This window comes from Camelus ferus, chromosome 14 (assembly GCF_009834535.1).
Source record: "Camelus ferus isolate YT-003-E chromosome 14, BCGSAC_Cfer_1.0, whole genome shotgun sequence".
NCBI classification, from domain to species: domain Eukaryota; kingdom Metazoa; phylum Chordata; class Mammalia; order Artiodactyla; family Camelidae; genus Camelus; species Camelus ferus.
The window spans coordinates 39,952,424-39,971,546 of NC_045709.1; the positions used below are offsets into that span (position 1 = coordinate 39,952,424).

Genomic DNA, 19,123 nt, shown 5'->3' on the forward strand with positions numbered 1-19,123 from the left:
TTTGCTGATAAGGGCTATAAAAACCAAACTAGAATATATTTTGCTGATTTCTCGTCTTCAAGGAGTTTAGAATCTAATTAGGGAGGTAGGATTTCCAATGATGAAACAAATTGATATATATATATAAAGCTAACTTCAATACAATATAAATAATATCTCCGTAGGATATAAGCTATGTGTCAAAAGAACATAATAAGCAGTAAGTTGTACAGGAGCTCAAAGAAAAATCACTAGGAACCAGAGGTACCAGGGAAGGTTTTAGACAAACCTTGAGTCGTTGGTAGAAAGGGAAAAAGAGAGGAATTCTACCCTGCGGCTGAGAGGATAAAAATGGGATAAAATTCCCGACAGTGAATATTGGTTTTATTCAGCAAAGCTTGATTCAATTACATTTTTCAATATGGTCACTGGGGGAAAAAGTGTATTTTTTCTTTCTGTGATCATCGGGCTTTGGGACATTTAAAACTCTTTGAGTTACACAAGCTGACATACTACAGACTTCTGGGCACTGCCACAAAAAGCAGAGGGCCAGCCATTGCTGAGGTGGTGAGAAACCACAAGGCAAGAAGGAGAAGCAACTCAAAATCAAGGGGAAGACTAGGGGACACTGAGAAGACTAAATGATATCCCTACAGACAAAATCAAAACTTGGCCATTTTGCTTACCAAAGGGAGTAAGAATCCTACATTGTAAAGATAAGTAGTTTTAAATGTAATATTTAGACAAAGAAATGAAAGGGAGACACATCAACATAACCATACTTTCCCTATTTTTTCAAAGCTGAAAATGTTTGCAGATGCTTCAGAAATGGCATCGGCTAGAGGTTTAAAATGTTCACAGGCTGTTTATTCTGCTCTCATCAGGTTTCTTGCATATTCACTTCTCCCCTGTGTGGCAAACTCCATCCCTCCAGTAAGGGCTTCCATTAGCTTTTCTCTCTTCCTTGGATGGAAGCAAGAGCTGCCTTGCTGACTTTCCTTCCAACTCTCCCAGCTCTAACCCTTCTCCCCAGGCTCCCTGATCCACCCTCCTAAAGCACAGTTCTGATCATACTGCTTTTCCGATCCAAAGCCTTCAGTGGTTCCTCCCTTTTCCTAATGAGTACCAACGAAAGCGTCCCACAGCTGTGAGTTTACAGCGGAACCTCCAAATTTCCCAGCACTCCACTTTAACCATCACATGCTTTAGCTAAACTGTATTACTCAGTCTCTGGAGTTACCCTGGACTTCGCACTTTTCTTCTTTTCTCCTTGTCTAAACGTTACCATCTTTCACAGTTCAGTTAAAATATCACCTGTGAAGTTAAGTCACCCTTGATCTCTTAACTTGAGGTTATTTGTCAACCTTGCAAGCCTTCGGTCTGTACATCTCAACAGGCTTTGTTGTGCCGCCGTTTAGAGTAGAGCAGAGGAGGTATTTCGCTCAGTCATTTTCTGTTGTTCCTGATGGTTCTCAGTGCCTCCCCACAACCCCAAAACAAAGCTAATACACGTTTACGCAAAAAAAGTTAGCAGTTTCTTCTCAACTACCTCATTTGTTAGAAATAGTCAAGTGATAATTCTGGAGACAATTTAAATGCCCCCTTCCATAAGTACTCAAAGTGGGATAACATTGTGTCTTCCTGTTTACCACACTAAGGAATTCCAGGTTTTTCTGCCTTCCTTATTTTTCACTAATACTGACCACCTATAACTAATATTTCACATAAGATTCAGATGTCAGAAAGTTGCATTGTCAGAAAATTGTTAGAAAAGTACTTGGAAGAGACACTGCTGACTGGGAAAATAGTATATTTAATAGACAAATGCTTATTATTCAGAAAAGTTGAAAAAGACAAATGACCCAGTGGAGGAAAGCAAATGAACAAAGAATATGAATACCTAAGGCACAGAAAAAAATACAGATGGAAAAAAATCATATGAGAGCTGATAGCCTTAGCACTTACCTGTGAAATTAAAAATACAATTTCCATCCACCCAACTAGAAGACATTTTAAAGACGGACAGTATCAACTACTGGCAGAGCTGTTGGGAAGATGACCTCTTACACTGTGAGCGTGAGCATAAAGAGGTACGTTGGAGGGGATCTGGCTGTTTTTGTTAAGGTTTTGAGTGTATACGCTCAACCAGCCAGCAATTCTACTTCACCATACCTCACCTAGATGCACATTAGAGTTCTGGAAGGATATCTAACCAGTTTCCAATAGTGGGTGCCTCCAGAGAAGGGAGAGGCATTTGGCTGAGACCTTACCTTCTACGGCATCCTTCTCAATTGCACAAACATGTACAAACAGATATACACATATACACACATTTTATTCTTTACTTGGTCTGATTTAACTAAATTATAATTATATCGTCAGATCTCTGCAAAGCTTTGTTTTGCAACTGAAATATCACTTATTTTATGAACATATCAGAAGTCACTAACTATACACAAATGCAGTTTTATGCTTTCTCATTTATGTGTACACAGAGATACACACACATATGCACACTCATATAGTATGTCATTAGTGCGATCATATCAGAATGCTGGGTTCTATGTATTCAATGCCATAGATTTTTCCTATTACTTTGCTTGTTTCATCCTTTTCTATTTTTCTTCATGTTCATGTGTCCATACTTGGCACATAAACACATTCACACATGTATACATATGCATTCATATTTATAAACAAAGACAGTCTATGCACACATTGAATGCTTTATAAAAATAGGATCATATGTGCTTCTATTCATTTCACTTTCTCAGTCCCATAGTATCACATAAAAATCCATTCACATCTATTGATACCGTTTTAATTCATTATCAATGATTCTTGAATAATCCTCCTTAGTGTGGCTGTATCCTAATTTATTCAACAGTCCCCCATCCTTGGATATTTGTTTCCAGTGTTGTGGTTAGAATGTTGCTGCAAATATAAACATCTTTGTGTTGTGTCTTTGAATGCTACTAGTATTTTTATTTCAATGCAACAGTTTCCAGGAGTGGAGCTTTGGGGTCAACATCTGTAAAATACATCTCCAGGGTAACTGAGGGCAGATGGGAGCTGCTGGTGAGAGAATCAGATGGAGAGATGTCTGAGAGTCAGACAGTCTGATGACTATATTAAAAAGATTTGTCAAGTCTACCACTGAAGGGCTTTAAATCCTGAGAAAATGAGGTTACAACTAAGTTTTTCAAATGTTATTCTGATAGATGGTGTGGGGCAGTGGGGGACATGGAGAGACTGGATGAGATTAGACTAATTAGGACACATCTGCCTACAATCATCCATACAAAATAATGGCTGGTGGTACAAAGGAGAGACTCAAACATATCTGAGATATGGTTAGGGTATGAAATCGGGAGAATCAGCACTGGAAAGAAGGTGTCAAGGATGGTTCCTAGGTTTCTAGGTGGATGTACTGTGCCAGAGAGTAATTGGGTTTGGGAGACAAGACGATGAGTTCAGCTCTGGATTTGTGGGTTTTGAATAGTTTGGGGACATCCTGAGAAAAAGTGTCAAGTAGAAAACTGTGTATTTAGCTCCAGTGTTCAGAGATTGTCTTGCCTAGATACAAATAAGGTGCTAATTTAATCTGAGAAATCAATTTCTAGCAGGCTGATAGGACAAGGGTCCCCAAAGTGACTCTGGGAATAAATCACTGTTTTTGTCCCAGAAACCTGAAATCATCAGTGTAGAGAATGTGAAATTAAAAAGGGGAAGAAAAGACCACGCTGTTAACTACACTTCTTTTTAAACTGGGAACTGTGGAAAGTGGTGAAAATGTAAAAAAAAAAACTGAAAAGATATAGATACCTACTATCAACACCTGGTCACATCTGACTATTCAGGCATTAAAGGAAGTATTTTAAGGGGCGGGGGAGGGGCTGCTCTCTTACTTATTTCAAATTTCCCAAAAACATAAAATTCATTTTGTTTTATTTTAAAAGTCCCTCCTGCTTGTAGGTTCAAATGAATGCATGTGTTTTATTTTCATTTGTATTTATCCATCTCATAAGATTAACTTGGTTTCTTTTTTTCACTAATCGTAATATTACTTCTCAGATGGGGGGTTAGTAAAGTTCAAGGTAGGCGTGTCCTCTGTCTCTGAACAGGGTAAGACTTGTCCTGTATGAAACATTAGAAAACACATTATACCTCTTTGTTCTGAGGCTACTCAGTGGACGGTCAGTCTAAGGAAAAACCATCAGCAAAGTCAGAGGAGGCCAAACAGTGGGGTGGAAGGAGTCTATGTATTAGCTTTGGGGCTGGGATTCAGCAGTGGGACTTCTGTACATCCCAGGATGGAAATAAGGACCCCCCCCACCTCACTGAGAATATTGATGGTTGTGATCTGCATTTTAATTGCACAGATTACATGATTTGTTGATAAACAAGTAATGAAAATATCACATTCTACTGGTATTACGTATTAAGAAATTTTAATATATTTATGAAGCATTCGTATCTTCATCCAAGTTAGTGAGGGAATACCAATCTGCCCCAATAACATATAGTTTTAAACTGGAAGTTTTACATGGCCTTTGGCTTATGCTCTGAGCTAGGGAATTCATCCTAATGGTCATTGTGAGTAACTGTCAGTATATACAGACAAGGAGCTGAATAAACATGGTTAGTGCGAAGGTAGAAGAGCCACAGACAGGCAAGGATATTTAACTCAGGTACATTTATTCTCAGCTCTCCATGGACACAGACCATTTCTGGAAGGTCAAGAGAACGTTTAGCCTTCTATTTTCACAGCGCTACACCTGGAAAAATTACAGTTCAATCAAATTCACATACAATTTTCAAAGGAATTCATTTTCTGGACTGTGTTGCCAGAGCCCATGGTGAATTTTCGGGAGATTGACCTTTCGTGATTTGAGAGGACCCAACTGAGGATCATAGCTGCCAACAGTCTAGCTCTGAACCTCAAACTGGCCACATATTAGGCTCCGTTACCTTCAACTTCCCCTCAAAGAAATTTACTTGTGGCGAAAGCCCCAAATAAATCATGAAACTTACCTCTGAGCAGAATTTTCCAGAGTGTGTTTAGCAGAAAATCCATAACACGTCCAGGTAAAAATGGGGTCTTGGTTAAATATATATTGAAAGTGCTCTCCTTAATATAGCTAATGGATATTTTTAACTAGCAGGATTTATTAGAGCCTTTGGTGCACTAATATGTATGGTGATAACCTGCAATGCTTTCTAGGACATAAATATTATACATAGTTTTTCCCCCAACTTAAGATCATACAATACGTTTTCAAACAATGTCTACTGCTAACATCTAAAAGAACACTAATGAATGGCAGAAAGCAGTTTTTAAAATTTCCTTATAGGAACCAGGAGGGATTCTGTAAACCAGAAATAGTTTACAGACATAGACATAGAGGAGAGGAGGGGATAGCTCAAGTGCTAGAGCACACGCTTAGCATGAGTAAGGTCCTGGGTTCAATACTCAGTACCTCCTATAAAAATAAAGAAATAAACCTAATTACCTCCCCCCCAAACAACAACAACAAATAAACAAAAATTTCATCTTGTAGTAATCTACAGTGAAGAAGAATATGAGAATGATGGTATGTATGTTCCTATGTGACTGAAGTATTGTGCTGTACACCAGGAGTGGACACAACATTGTAAACTGACTATACTTCAATAAAATTATTAAAAAAGAAACATGGTTACCAAAGGGGAAAGGGGGAGGAGGGATAAATTAGGAGTTTGGGATTAGCAGATACACCCTACTATATATAAAACAGATAAACAACAAGGTCCTACTGTATAGCACAGGAAACTGTATTCAGTATCTTGTAATAACCTATAATGGAAAAGAATATGAAAAAAGTATATACATATTGTATAAAAATAAATATAAAACTGCATCACTTTGCTGTACACCAGAAGCTAATACAACACTGTAAACTCACTATACTTCAATTAAAAAAAAAGAAAGAAAGAGGTCTAAAGGGCATGTCGGTTGACAGTCTGCCTCAGTTCTGCTCCAGTTCCCTGAGCAGCTCTGGTTGTCCTAGTACCAAACTAATACATGAACTGGAGAAGCCCAAATGCCTGACGTTTGTCTTCGGGAATGAGAATTACAAGGTGGAAGGCATGGTGCAGGATCGCTCACAGAACAATACAGAGTAAATGCACGTCTATCAAGATTTGTTTTTAACGTTGATTATTTTTGCTTTGCCCTTATTTCCAATAACCTAATTTGATACATGGGATTTTTGACTGGGCTTAAGATAAATGCAGATATAACATTAATAATGTCAGAGTATTTATCTGCATAAAAGTTTAATGGAAGCGTTTTGTGCATTCATTAAAGAATCATAGATTATCACAATTGTCTTGCTGTGCTCCCATGGGAGATATGAAATGTTAGTAATTTAAGATTCATTGAAAAATTGTAAATGTTTGAAATTAAATCTAATTCAGTGCATTAATCAAGAAGTTTCTGCTGTGGAGTCTGGAGGTCATTTCAGTTCAACAAATATTGCCAGACACTTTAATGGGCACTGGGGATAAAGAGATGAAAAAGATCCAGTGAATTCTCTGAACGAGCTTCTAGTTTCATTGGTGAGATGGACATAGCAGGAGAATAATCCAGTCCACGTGGGGCCGAGGGGAGTGGGTGATGTACTTTAATCTGGAACTCGGATGCCAGGAGGAGGAGGGTAGGTCAGGAGAAATGGAATGAGACTGATGAATGAGAAAGGGTGGTATCATGACCCAGAGGACCTTGCACACCATGCTAAGGAGTCTGGACTTTTTTCATATAGACACAAAGAAGGCAGAGGTGGAACAGAGAGATCAACTTGGAGACAATTCCAATAGCCCAGGCAATGCAGCTGAAAGGCCAGATTTACTGCTGCTCAACAAGTATTCATCAAGGGACTCATGTGTCTATCAAGCCTTAGACTCTAGAGATACCATGATGAACACAACAGATGGTCTCTGCCTTCTGGGCACAGACAATTGAATATAAAATATTAATGAATAATTAAATAACTGCATGAATACAAAATGAAGTAAAGGAAAAGTTATAGTTTTACTAGAACATAATACATAGTTACCTAACCTTTTAGGTTGGAGGTTAGACACCTTCCCAGGGTTAGTAGCATCTCAGATGAGACCAAAATGAGTTAGCAGCAAAGCATCGGTCAGAGAAGGAGGGTAGGGGTGGCTGGGAAGAGCCTGTTCTCCAGAAAATGTAACTGACAGGAGTCAAGGGAAAGGACTGTCTGCTAAAGGAATCAAAAGAACCCCAGCACAGCTAGAGCAAAGAATTATCAAAAGTGGTTCAAGATGAGGGTAAAGGCCAGATATGCAAAGCATTAGAGGTCAATATAAAGGCTTTTAGGCTCTAACCTTAGGCTCTAAGGTTAATAGGAAGCCACTGAAAGATTTTAAGTATAATATAATTTATATTTTGGAAAGATTATCCTGATTTCTCTGTGGAGAACAGACCTGAGATGCAAATATGGTTACAGAAAAATAAGTTAGTCCATTGTAAGTTCTGCAAGCTCAGTTGGTATAAATTCAGTGTCTAGCACTGCCTGGTACACTGAAGGCAGGCAACAGACATTTGTTGCATATTTAGATAACCAAATAAGATTATCCACCATTTTTATCTATTTTTATTTGACCCTAAATTTTCTTGAATGAGAGAAACAGTTTTTCAAGGTCTAAAAGTTTACTGCCCGTGAGGAAAACACCCTTAAGACAAGGGTAGACAATTTTTTTTCTCTGAAGGACCTTGAAGCATTAGTGATAAAATGTCTAAAAACATTTTTAGTGTGTCATTTGGATGACAAATGAAAAGACACACTGTTCCTCTGTGTTCCCAAAGCCTCCAGAAGCACAGGCCAATAAATAGAACAAACTCATACATGGATTATTCACTGGAATATACTGGCTTTCAGTTTGTATGAGTCAATTTTCAAAATGATACATTAAAAATTTTTGTAACAGCTTTATTGTTATATAATTCATGTATCATGAAGTTCACTCTTTTGAAATACGCAGCTCAGTGAATTTTATCGTATGAAGAGAGATGCGCAGCCATCATCACTTTGTAGTCTTACAGTATTTTTATTGCTCCCTCCCCCCCAAATCCTATATGTATGAGCAGTTAACTCCTCATTCCCCCACCTCAACCACTGGTACCCACTAGTCTACTTTCTCAGTGAATTTGCCACTCTAGCTATTTCACAGAAACAGAATCTCATAATATGTGTTCTTTTGTGACTAACTTCTTTCACATAGCATGTTTCCAAGGTCCAATCATATTGCAGCATGTACTTCATCCTTTTATACTGCCAAATAACATTCCATGGAATGGCTATAAAATACTTTATCCAGTCATCAGTTGATGAACATTTAGGTCATTTCTGCTTTTTGGCTATTACAAATAAAGCTGCCATGAGTATCCTTATGCAATTTTTTGTGGACTTACGGTATTAAATTCTCTTGGATATATACCTCAGCGTGAAATTGCTGGGTCATACTGTAACTCTATGGTCAACATTATGAGGAACTGCCAAACTGTTTGCCAAAGTAACCGCACCATTTTACAATCCTCCCATCAATGTGTGAGTGTTTAAATTTCTCCTGAGCCTCAACACTTGTCATCATTTACATTATAGCCATCCTAGGGGCTGTGGCGTGTCACTGCCTCCCTGTGATTTTTTGCATGTCCCTAGTGACTGATGATGCAAAACATGTTTTTGTATGTTTATTAGGCATTCATGTATCTTCTCTGGAGAATGTCTGTTATTTAAAACCCTATGCCCATTTTTATTAGGTTACTTTTTACTGATGTGTTGTCTAATTAAATTAATTAGTGCCTTCATGTAAACACTACCTTGGGGAGTGTAATACATGACATGGATGCTTTATTTCTGATTTTAAAAGTCATCAGGGGCCTTGGGGGCCATGGAAGGTCCACCGATGGCCATGATGCTCTGTGTGATCCTGAGCCTGGAGACTCCATGCCCAGGAGTGGGAATGCAGCCAAGGGAGCTTAGCACAAGCCCAGATTCCCAAGAAATACTGTCAGAGATGATGGCTTTCATAGTTAGAGTGAGGGTTTGGTGATTAAAACTTTTTATTACTGTGCAAGGGGATATAAAGAACTGCCCACTGGAGCATCTGTCCTTATACAGGAAAAACATCAAACTATTGAGAAGTTTCACTACTTTGAAAAGAGTCTGGAGACTTTAAATCATGGTAAATGTGAAGACCACGAAGAAAGAGCTGGAAAGCTACTTTTCTTTACTTGAGCTTAAACCAACTCATAGAAAGCACAGAAAAGAGAAAAATCTAAATGTTTACAAGTTCAGCTGATCGTTGACATTATAAGCAAGATTTTTTTAGGAGCTGCATCAAAGCAAATCCAGCAAAGCTACAACCAAAACAGCCTTCGAAATCCATAAGAAGAATGGAGAACAGCTTCAGACAGCACTAACAGAGACTTCGGAGATAAATACCAATCTTCAGAGAGGCATAAAGCTGCTTTCATAAGAATTTCAAAAGTAGAAGGAAAGAAAGGGCAGAATTACTTTCGAGGGAAAAAAAAAACCTCTTGTAAACCCTGCCTAAGAACGAGGTCTTAATAATAAAGAGAGTCTGATTGAGCCTCTAAGTGAACACTTGCTAAGATAAGCAATCAGGCTGCTGTTCTTGGGGGGAGAAACATGAATTGTGGGAATGTGAAATTGGATACGTCGAAGGCATCAAAAAATGGATAACTCTTAACTGGTGAAGCCAAAGGATTGCTGATTTACAGGACAGAGTTAATACCAGTTTACAAACTCTCAATTTAAAAAAAAAAGACAGCAAATGTGCACAAAATTAACTGCAAAAACTAAAATCATAAATGCACTTAAAAATTATGTGCCTTAAAAATCAATGAATTAAAAATCTCCAACCAAAAAAGCCTTGTTGCATTCAGAAAACACCCAGGTAGAAAGCAAGAAGCAAAAACTCCAACAGAAATACCACATCCTTGCTGAACTTCATCAAGGAAAAAAACCAACAAATTTTTATGCAGTATTCAATTTAGAGAGAATTTATCCCATTTAAGGTAGAGGATAACTTTTTCAAACCATCTGTGAACATCAGTGATGCAATATGAATAGCTACACATTCATAAAATTCAAGCAAAAATTATGTAAGAAAAATCAAAAAGAATTACTGGGTATTGTTAACACCTTCTTATTCCCGGGAGACAAAAGCTCATATTACTGGAATAAGAGCTCTATTATCACTAAGAAACTTCAGTAACATAACAAAGCAAATGCATACATGATGCAAAAATTGAAAAAAATTTAACGGTTCTGAAAATTATCCTTCCATTCCTGATTTTCTAAAAAGTACACTTGGGGGTCTGAGACTGCAGTCCTCCAGACACCAGGAGCCTGAGGAAGGAGAAGCACCCGTCTTTGATGGTGGGAGATGAAAAGATCCTCGCCTGGCAAGTACCAGCTGTCAGTCCCCAGGCTCCCTCCAGTCTGGCCAACTCCATCCTGAGTCAGCAGGTCCTCCAGGAGAGAAAGACAGGGCTGTGTGGTTACAATAGTGATCTTAACATGAAAGCATATAAAGAAGAACTGAATAAAAGGGAGTCAGACGCCTGGAAAGAAGAAGGTATCAGGCAAGAAGGCATAGTAAGAGCCTTCAAATATCTGACATCTAGATGGCCTTAGTCCCTGTCTTCAAAGCATTCCTACCTAGAGTACCATGCATGGTAACCTAAGATGCAGGTATCCACCCACCATAAGGGTGGATTCTCCAACAACTAGAAATATTGAACCACTATTCCCAGAGATCTTTGTCCAGATTTCCCTCTATAGGGCCTCAGGCCTTCATAAAACATCTAATAATTTTTTTTTCTTTCTCAGGAAATTAGGTAGAAATAAAGAATGATGGTTATCATTCTCAAGTAATCTTTCTCAGAAAAGTAAAAATCACAAATTAATCATGCAACATTTTCAAAGTCTTATGAAATATCTATCCTTAAATTATGCAAGCTTGTTATCCAATATGTTCCTAAAACATTCAGACTTACCGCATATGAGGTACATGGGCCTTGACTGGCCATCACCACTGCCAATCATTTCAAGAGAGGTTATCGAAGGGCCAAATTGGACCTCCCCACCGCCCACAATCCATGTGTGCAAGGGGCAGGTCTCCGAAAGATGAAGGATTCAGATTTAATCAGGCATGTAAAGGAAATTCTTACCAGGAGAGGCTGAAAATATTACAGAACTATCTCAATATGTCATAATCTTTGAGTAGAAAATCAGTGGGCAATAGAATTACCCTTTGACTTGCCTCTAGTCCTGAAAAATTTTGTCTTGTTTCACATCTGAAGAGAAATAAATGGGCCTAGCACTGAAAGGAAAACCCACTAATTATTACTACATGCTTAGTGCCACCAGTTCTGGAATAGCAAGCTCCCTATCACTACTTAGTATGTAGAATTAAGTGGGTGAAACCTTTCAAAGTGATCTCTGTACAGAATGCTGAGTTGGACTGGATGACCTTCTCATGGTCTAATGGATCTTCCTTTCCTTCTCTATTAGCTTATAGATTTTTCTGGATTTGGTTAGCCCACTTTCATTGGATTCTGTCAGAGCTGCCTTTTACCCAAGGAGCTTACATTTTCCCCCTTTGATTGGTGCTAATTTAATTCTTATGGCTTTCCCCTTTTCTTGTCAAAAGTCTTACTTCTCAGAAGAACCAGCTCATTTGAACAACATAATGCTTACAAGTTCAACATTAGTCTAGCACATTAGCTAACAAAAATTAGGCAAAGGTAAACATGACATCTTTAAATGTATTATGAAGGTATTTTTAATGAAGTCTTGCCCAGCTACCCACAAAGTGCCCACAGGTGGCTGATTTATAATCTTTGGTCACAGCGCTGTATTCTGTAGTAACCAAATACAAACATGTACATGGATGAAAGCTCCTAAAAAGATAAACTTCAAAAATAACGTCTGCTTGGCTTTTTACACATTGTCACTGAGAGAACATGACTGTCAGTTGACGGGTGAGCTGGATCCAGGCAACCAGAAGTTCCTTCCCCGCTTCCCCCATCCTTGGGATGTGTGTCCCACCCACCATTCCCACCACACAAGGAGCTGTTTTGAGGACAGAGACTTGAGAGTAACTGCTTCAACCTTATGTGTCCCATAATCCCTATTATGTAAAATTGAATACACAATGATTTTTTTTTAGGAAAATATATACCACACTAGAGAAGAAATAGAAAAAAAACCTGTGCTTTACCATAAATAATCCATTTGAATGTTCCTTTCAACTTATATATAAAGATATCACTGAGCCACGCAACAACACGTGATTGATTCATTAGGCTTCATTTTACAGATTCAGATAAATGTAGGTGTGCAGCAAAGAAGTGATCAGATATTAGTTATCTCAACAATGTAGTCTTAATTAGAGTGCATTAGTGTGTACAATTCACCTTAAACTCAATTTTGATAGGTATTAATATTGAAGTACTTGGCTTTCCTAAAGTAATTTAGATGCAACCAGCTGAAACTCTACTAATAGTGCACAGATAAGAGATAAGAAAAACTGATTTCTATTAGAAACTAGCTGGGTGACTTCTCCATCAGGCAAGAAAATCCCCACATGGCCAGTAGGACAAGCTGAGACACACTCTTGCCGTAAACTCTGCACCCAGCACGGTGTCATACAACCTGCAGGGAACCCTCAAGCCCCAGCTGTGGAAACACAGCCTACAAGAACTTCCGAGATGCAGCAAAGCAGGGAAGTACATAGTGATAAACACCCCCATTCGGGGAAAAGAAGGACCTGAAGTAAACAACCAACTTTACACCTCAAAGAACTAGAAAAAAGAACAAACTAAGCCCAACATTACCAGAAAGAAGGAAATAACAAAGATCAGGGCAGAAATGGGTGAAATAGAGACCAGAAAATACCAACAAAATTGAGAGCTAGTTTTTGGAAAGATTTTTAAAAATGAATAATCTTTGGTTCCATTAATTAAAAAAAGAGAAGACTCAAGAAAATTAAAAATGAAAGAGGAGCTATTACAAGTGACACTACAGAAATACAAAGGATATTTCAAGACTATTATGAACAGTTACAAGCCAAACAAATGAATAACCCGTGAGAAACAATTCCTAGGAACATAGATCCTACCAAGACCGAGACATGAAAAAATAGGAAATCTGAACAGATCAATGAGTAAGAAGATTTAATCAGTAATAAAAAAGCTCTCAACAAAGTTAAAGCCAGGACTAGATGGCTTCACTGCTGAATTCTACCAAATATTTAAGGAGGGATTTTATTTTGTCAAGTATATCACAATAAGGCTGGAAAAAAACTTTTTACTTCTAAAATTTTATAGAATCAGTGTTCAGCTGAGTTTCTTGGTAGCATTTGTTCCACTTAGAAGATGTTCAAACACTGAAATTAACCCAGATTCTGAATTATGTTCCTCTAATAAGTTAAAGCATTAAATTATATTAATAAATAATATGCTGAATTCAATTAATAGTAAATAGAATTTTTTTTAATATCAAGTTTTTATCAAGTTTTCTTGGTAAGGAATCATTCATTCATTTTCTACCAAAAAAAAAATCTTTCAATTATTTCCTAACAAGGAAATCATATCATTTCTATCAAATAATTAGCAATTAATATTCATTAATATTATAATACATTATAGACTTTGGAATAATGTTTTCTAAACATTCCAGCTTTTTCTTCTCATTTGAGGCAAATCTTTAGAATTATTTGCTTACATCAAATTCCTCTTTAAAATTTTTTTTGAACTCTATACCACATTAAGAAAGAGGTGTTCTCTCTGAAAGCATTTAAAATACCAGAGAAATCAATGAAGTATTTATAAAGAATATAATGTAATAATAATTCATAGGCTTTAAATAGTTACCATGGACAAGACACTAGTCTAAGCATGAAAACACATCTTATTCTCACAAGAACTCTACCATGTAGGTACTGTTCTTGACCTGTCTCACCAAAGAGGAAACTAAAGTAGAAAAAGATTAAATAATCAAGTGCCCAAACTCAAAGCTTCTAAGTGGTAGAGACACATGGGAAATCCAGTCTGAGAGAAGAATGTACTTTCTAATCTCCATACTTTGATGGCTCTCTGTTAATGCTTTATTAGATTTTTGTCTGAGTCCCCAGAATAATTACAAAATTAAAATACTCTCTTATAAATTAGATTTTGTTTCTTTACTGGTTTAACCAAATTGTAAATATTTATGATTTTATCAGGAAACTGAAAATGTTTCCAGTTTTTTTTTTTCCAGTTGAAATTCATCCAACAGATGTATGATACATCAGGTACCCCTCTGGATTTCTCAAAGTGGATATATGTATTTACTGAGGACTAGATTTGAAAGTACTAGATCTCAGAGATTGCTTTGGGAATATGAGAAAGTCATTATTTGCTGGCTTACCAGCAATTTATTTTGAATTTGTTAAATTCATTGATGTGTGAACAGGTTATCAAAGCTTGATAAACAGCTTATAAATCACTTTGAAGTTGGCAGAAATAAATATTAATGAGTCAATTTTCAAGGAATTTAAAGTCAGTTTCTCCTTCTGTCACCATAAGTATTAAAGAGAATCCCAGTTATTTTTTTAACTTGGAAAAGAATCTACAATTAATTAGTAATAATTGATGTTTCTCAAGATAGTTATAGGACCATTTATTATACGAAATAGCTCTATTTGCTTAAAAGAAAAGGATGTTCTTTGAAAATCCACCAAGAAGTTGCATATGACAAAAAGTGTTAAAATTTATTTATAAAACACAGTGACGATGATGATTCTAATCCTTTAAGATACTAAAGTAACCTGCTTCACCGAGGTTTGCTCAGAGCTGGCCCCAGAATAGGGAAAGTAAAAGCAAGCTTCCCAGGTACCAAGTGCCTTCCAACATCAGAGCCTTCTGTTATCCCATTTAAACCATCACTCCCTTCTTCACAAAACAGACCCAGAGGGTTTTAGGAGCTTGTCCAGATCACATGACTAATACGCAGTGAACTCAGGATTTGAAAACATGTCTACCTAATTACAAATCTATGTTAGTGGAGCCTTTAAAATAGAAAAAAAAAAAAAGAGATAATTTTCTATGTGATTGATTTTAAGGATACAAAAAGGCCCTCCAGGTCTCCAAAATACATGCATAATAAAAAAGAGTCTTAAAAATCTGTTCACTTGTGTACATTAGAACACTCTGGCACTGAGAGGTTAAATGGCTTGCCACAAATTAATAATTCAAACCTGGACTTGGTTTCAGATTTGTTGTGCCTGTTTACCCTTCTGGAGATACTCAATATCATAATATTGCTATTTTGTATCCTAGACCTACATGTTTCTTCCTCATAACTATGAAATATAGGAACCCTTAGACAGCTTTTATAAACCTTATTTTGAGTTGGTTTATTATGTCCCTCCCAAAAGTTCTGGTTGCATGCATGGTCTCCATAAAGGGACAAGAGACTGCAGAAAGGCCGGGACACCAGCTGAATGGATCAGGGAGTGAGAAGTGAAATCCAGCTCACACTCTACCTGCCAAGACACATCACGCCATGACATCCACCTAAAGAGGGCACCACTGCTCACTTGCATAAAAGTACCATATAGGCTCACGCAGGTATTGCAAAGACCCTGAAAGCAAGGAAGAAAAGGGGAGGAAGGTGATGTGCTTGGGCATAAAGATTTTCATATTCAATTTCTATTGGAAATTAATCAAAGGAACTGACTTACAAAGTCAATAATGAGAATGTTTATTAATTCAGTAAATCAGTGTTAGGGTGGGGAGACACATTCTGTCTGCACTAAGGAATACAACTTCATTTCAGGACAGGAGATTTAGGATAAACAGCTCCAGCGTGTCCTACTTCACTGTATGGGATACGAGAACCATTACCAGAACGGCCTGTGAATATTTTTTTTAAGTGGTTCTACAGAAGGTGAGAGAAGTAGAAAACCCTTAGGTTTGATCATTTTGTTTCTTAAAGTCTTCCTGGAATAAAACACCAGGATGCTGTATAGACCATGTTTTGAAAACTCATCACACCAGCACTGCACCAGGTCCTGGAGAGTCTCTGAAAAAACACTTTTGAACTCTAAGATATCAAGTCTTCAATTAATGAATATATAACTGGCATTTTCTATTTAAAGATGTGTTTGAAATACTAACAATAACTACCCATTTCTGGAGTACAAGACACCATAGCAGGTAGAATGCCTACATTATTGCTGATCTTCCCAAAAAAGAATACTCCAAAACTTATGTGTTACTATTTTCCTCTTTTCACCAAGGAAACTGAGGCTCAAAGGGGCTCAGGGACTTGAGAATTACTGGCAGACTGCAGATTCAAGTCTACGCACTCCTGATTTTAAAATGGAGCCCTCGCTACCTCACCGAACTAACTTCTACCTAGAGGAGAAACTGGTATTTTAGCTAACCAAGATTTTGATGTAAGATGTAAAATATATTTAGAACTGACTATGACAACCCACGCATTCTCAGACTACTTCCCAAAGTATTACCTGGGAAAGCTGCCGTAACTGAAAGTCTATAATGATGCGCTTATAATCAGCACGCTTTCTGTGTGCAGCTAATGGTTGACTTCTAAGAAATCGGTAACCGTTGAGCGGCTGCTTACCTGTTCCAATATTGTCTGTCCATCAAGGTGAGCCTGCATCACAGCATCATTAACGAGCAAGTGGAAGTTCAGGAGCACATGTTCAACATCGTATGTCCCATGCATGGCATCCGACAGCTCTTCCAACGACTGGATGTACGTGTGCCAGTGTGGGTGAAGCTCTGCCACGTGTGCCAAGCAGCCTCTCACGACGTTGAGGCAGTAGCCCATGCATGGCTTACTGAACGTCAGGCCCTGGCAGTGAGGGCAGTACTGCATCCTCAGGAGCGCCCTGCTGCACTCTTTGGAGAAGCGCAGGTGGTCTGTGGTGTTGATGACTTCAATGCCCAGATTCAGCGCCTGCAGAAACGTGCGGCTGGGCAGCAGCGATCGCCCCATCTGCCCCAGGACTCTTTGGGGAATATTACCAAACGGACCAATGTCCCGGCGGGCCATCCGGATGCATTCCGAGTATTCCAGGGAACTGTCAGTCACCCCAGGGTTAATGAGATGATTGTAGACTAGAGGGAAAAGACTGTCAAAGAATCTGTTTACAAATTCTTCAGGATTAACATCCGCACCAAATAAAAAGAGCCCGACGTCAGTGAAGAACTCCTGGATGGAAGCAGCAGCCTCCAAGGCCATGTTCCTGTAGGTGTTGCAGAAAAGTATGCTGGTGTAATTCTCTGCTTGTCTGATGAGTGTTTCAAGGGTTTCTGTAACACAAGCAGAGGTAAAGGATGAAAAGGCTTAGTCGTCACATTAAAACCGTTCGTCCATCTCCTCCAGACAGTAAATGACTTCAATACATCAAAACTGACCTAAGGGTCTAAATGGGAATGCTCAGCTTACTGAACTCAATTTAGCTTTCCGAGGATAATGGCTGGTCAGAGGTAGGCATTACACACAACACACAAGTTTTAAAGATATGTATTTCCTAGAATCAGACACAAAAAGTATAGACATCAAAAAGAAGTCACATGCATAGTAATTTCTTACTAATTTTATTTATTAATCATTCATAACCCACTAATGGTAGGAAAAAAAAGTGTCACTAAGAAAATAACTTCCAATCGTGAGTTTATTATTTATAAAAGATAATGACATTAAATATTTGACTCAACACCTAGTGTATTTTTATAGTTTCTCTTTTTCCTTTCTTTTTTTTTCCCCCAGAATGAAAGCTAGTAGGTTACAGACTAGTTACTGCAGAGAAAGGCTCAATTCCAAAAGGGAAACCTGGCAACCCTCAGACCTCCTAGCATGTTCAAATTACAATGAAAATAAAACATTTCATGATTAAACTGTCCTTAAAATTGTCAAAGCCTATTAAGCAGTGGGAAAATCATGAGCCATATTAACTGATGAAAAGAAGTGTGTAACCATCTTCTCAACTGTCATCTGTTGTTTTTAATCATCTCACTTTCAAAGACTTCAAAGATTTTATTATCTTACTCAAATAATAAATGCTTCCAAATCAATTTCTCCACAGAAAGGACAGAGACTGATTTAGCCACAAATTAAAGGAGGTGGCAGTAATCAGTAAGTAAAAGTTGTATTTCAAAACGAAAGCTTTAGGCAGCAGCCACCTACTGTGGATATTCTAGTGATTACATTTTATAATTATCCTAAATATGATACTGGACTGTGTCGATATATAATTAATTATAAAACACATCAATAAAATTATCTCCCATAACCCCAGTCTTACAGTTATTTTAAATTAGGTTGTAAAAGGTCACACAATAATTTGGTAATCAAACTATTGAGTATATTATAAAAAGAGATGAAACAACAGTAAAATAAAATGAAATGATGAAACGCAGAGTTGTAGGGAGAGCTATTAATGAAGGGAAACTGTGTCATGAGTGTACCATAGTGCCCTTCAAACAAACAAAAAAACACTTTCATAAAGAACAGAGACAAATGAAATACAATATTATGTATTCTGATTCTTTTCTGAGACTGATTCCTGTCGAGTTCCTGGCTTTAGTGTGATATATCAAGGTGAAGGTTATAGACTAAATGTTTGTTTCCTGTCCCTCAAAATTCTTATGTTGAAACTTAATTTCCAGTGTAATGGTCTCAGAAGTGGGGGCCTTAGGAAAGAAGATCAGGTTGTGAGGGTGGAGCTCTCATGAACAGGATTAGTGAGCTTATGAAGAAGACTCCAGACAGTTCCTTTGCCCCTTCTGCCACGTGAGGACACAGTGAGAGGATGTCTTTCTATGAACCAGGAAGCGGGCTCTCACCAGCCATGGAATCTGCTGGGAACTTGATAAATTCTGTTGTTTATAAACCACACAGTCTATGGGATTTTGTTATAGCAGCTGGAACCAAGAAAGTGCCACTACCCTGTAATCAAAGGCAACAGCTTTATAATCTGTTGCATCTCTACTGCAACATAGAGTACTCCAAACTCAGGACTGTTAACAAGG

At 37.8% G+C, this 19,123-nt stretch overlaps 1 protein-coding gene across 9 annotated transcripts in view; it reads right to left on the reverse strand.

Moving 5' to 3' along the window:
• Nucleotides 1-19,123, reverse strand: part of GPC5 (glypican 5) — a 1,150,604-nt gene that overhangs the window by 924,422 nt on the left and 207,059 nt on the right. For all 9 annotated transcript variants that reach the window (XM_032496786.1, XM_032496787.1, XM_032496790.1 and 6 more), the window contains exon 3: nt 16,707-17,401. In XM_032496786.1, the coding sequence (XP_032352677.1) occupies nt 16,707-17,401 (695 nt within the window). The remainder of the gene's footprint in view (nt 1-16,706; nt 17,402-19,123) is intronic.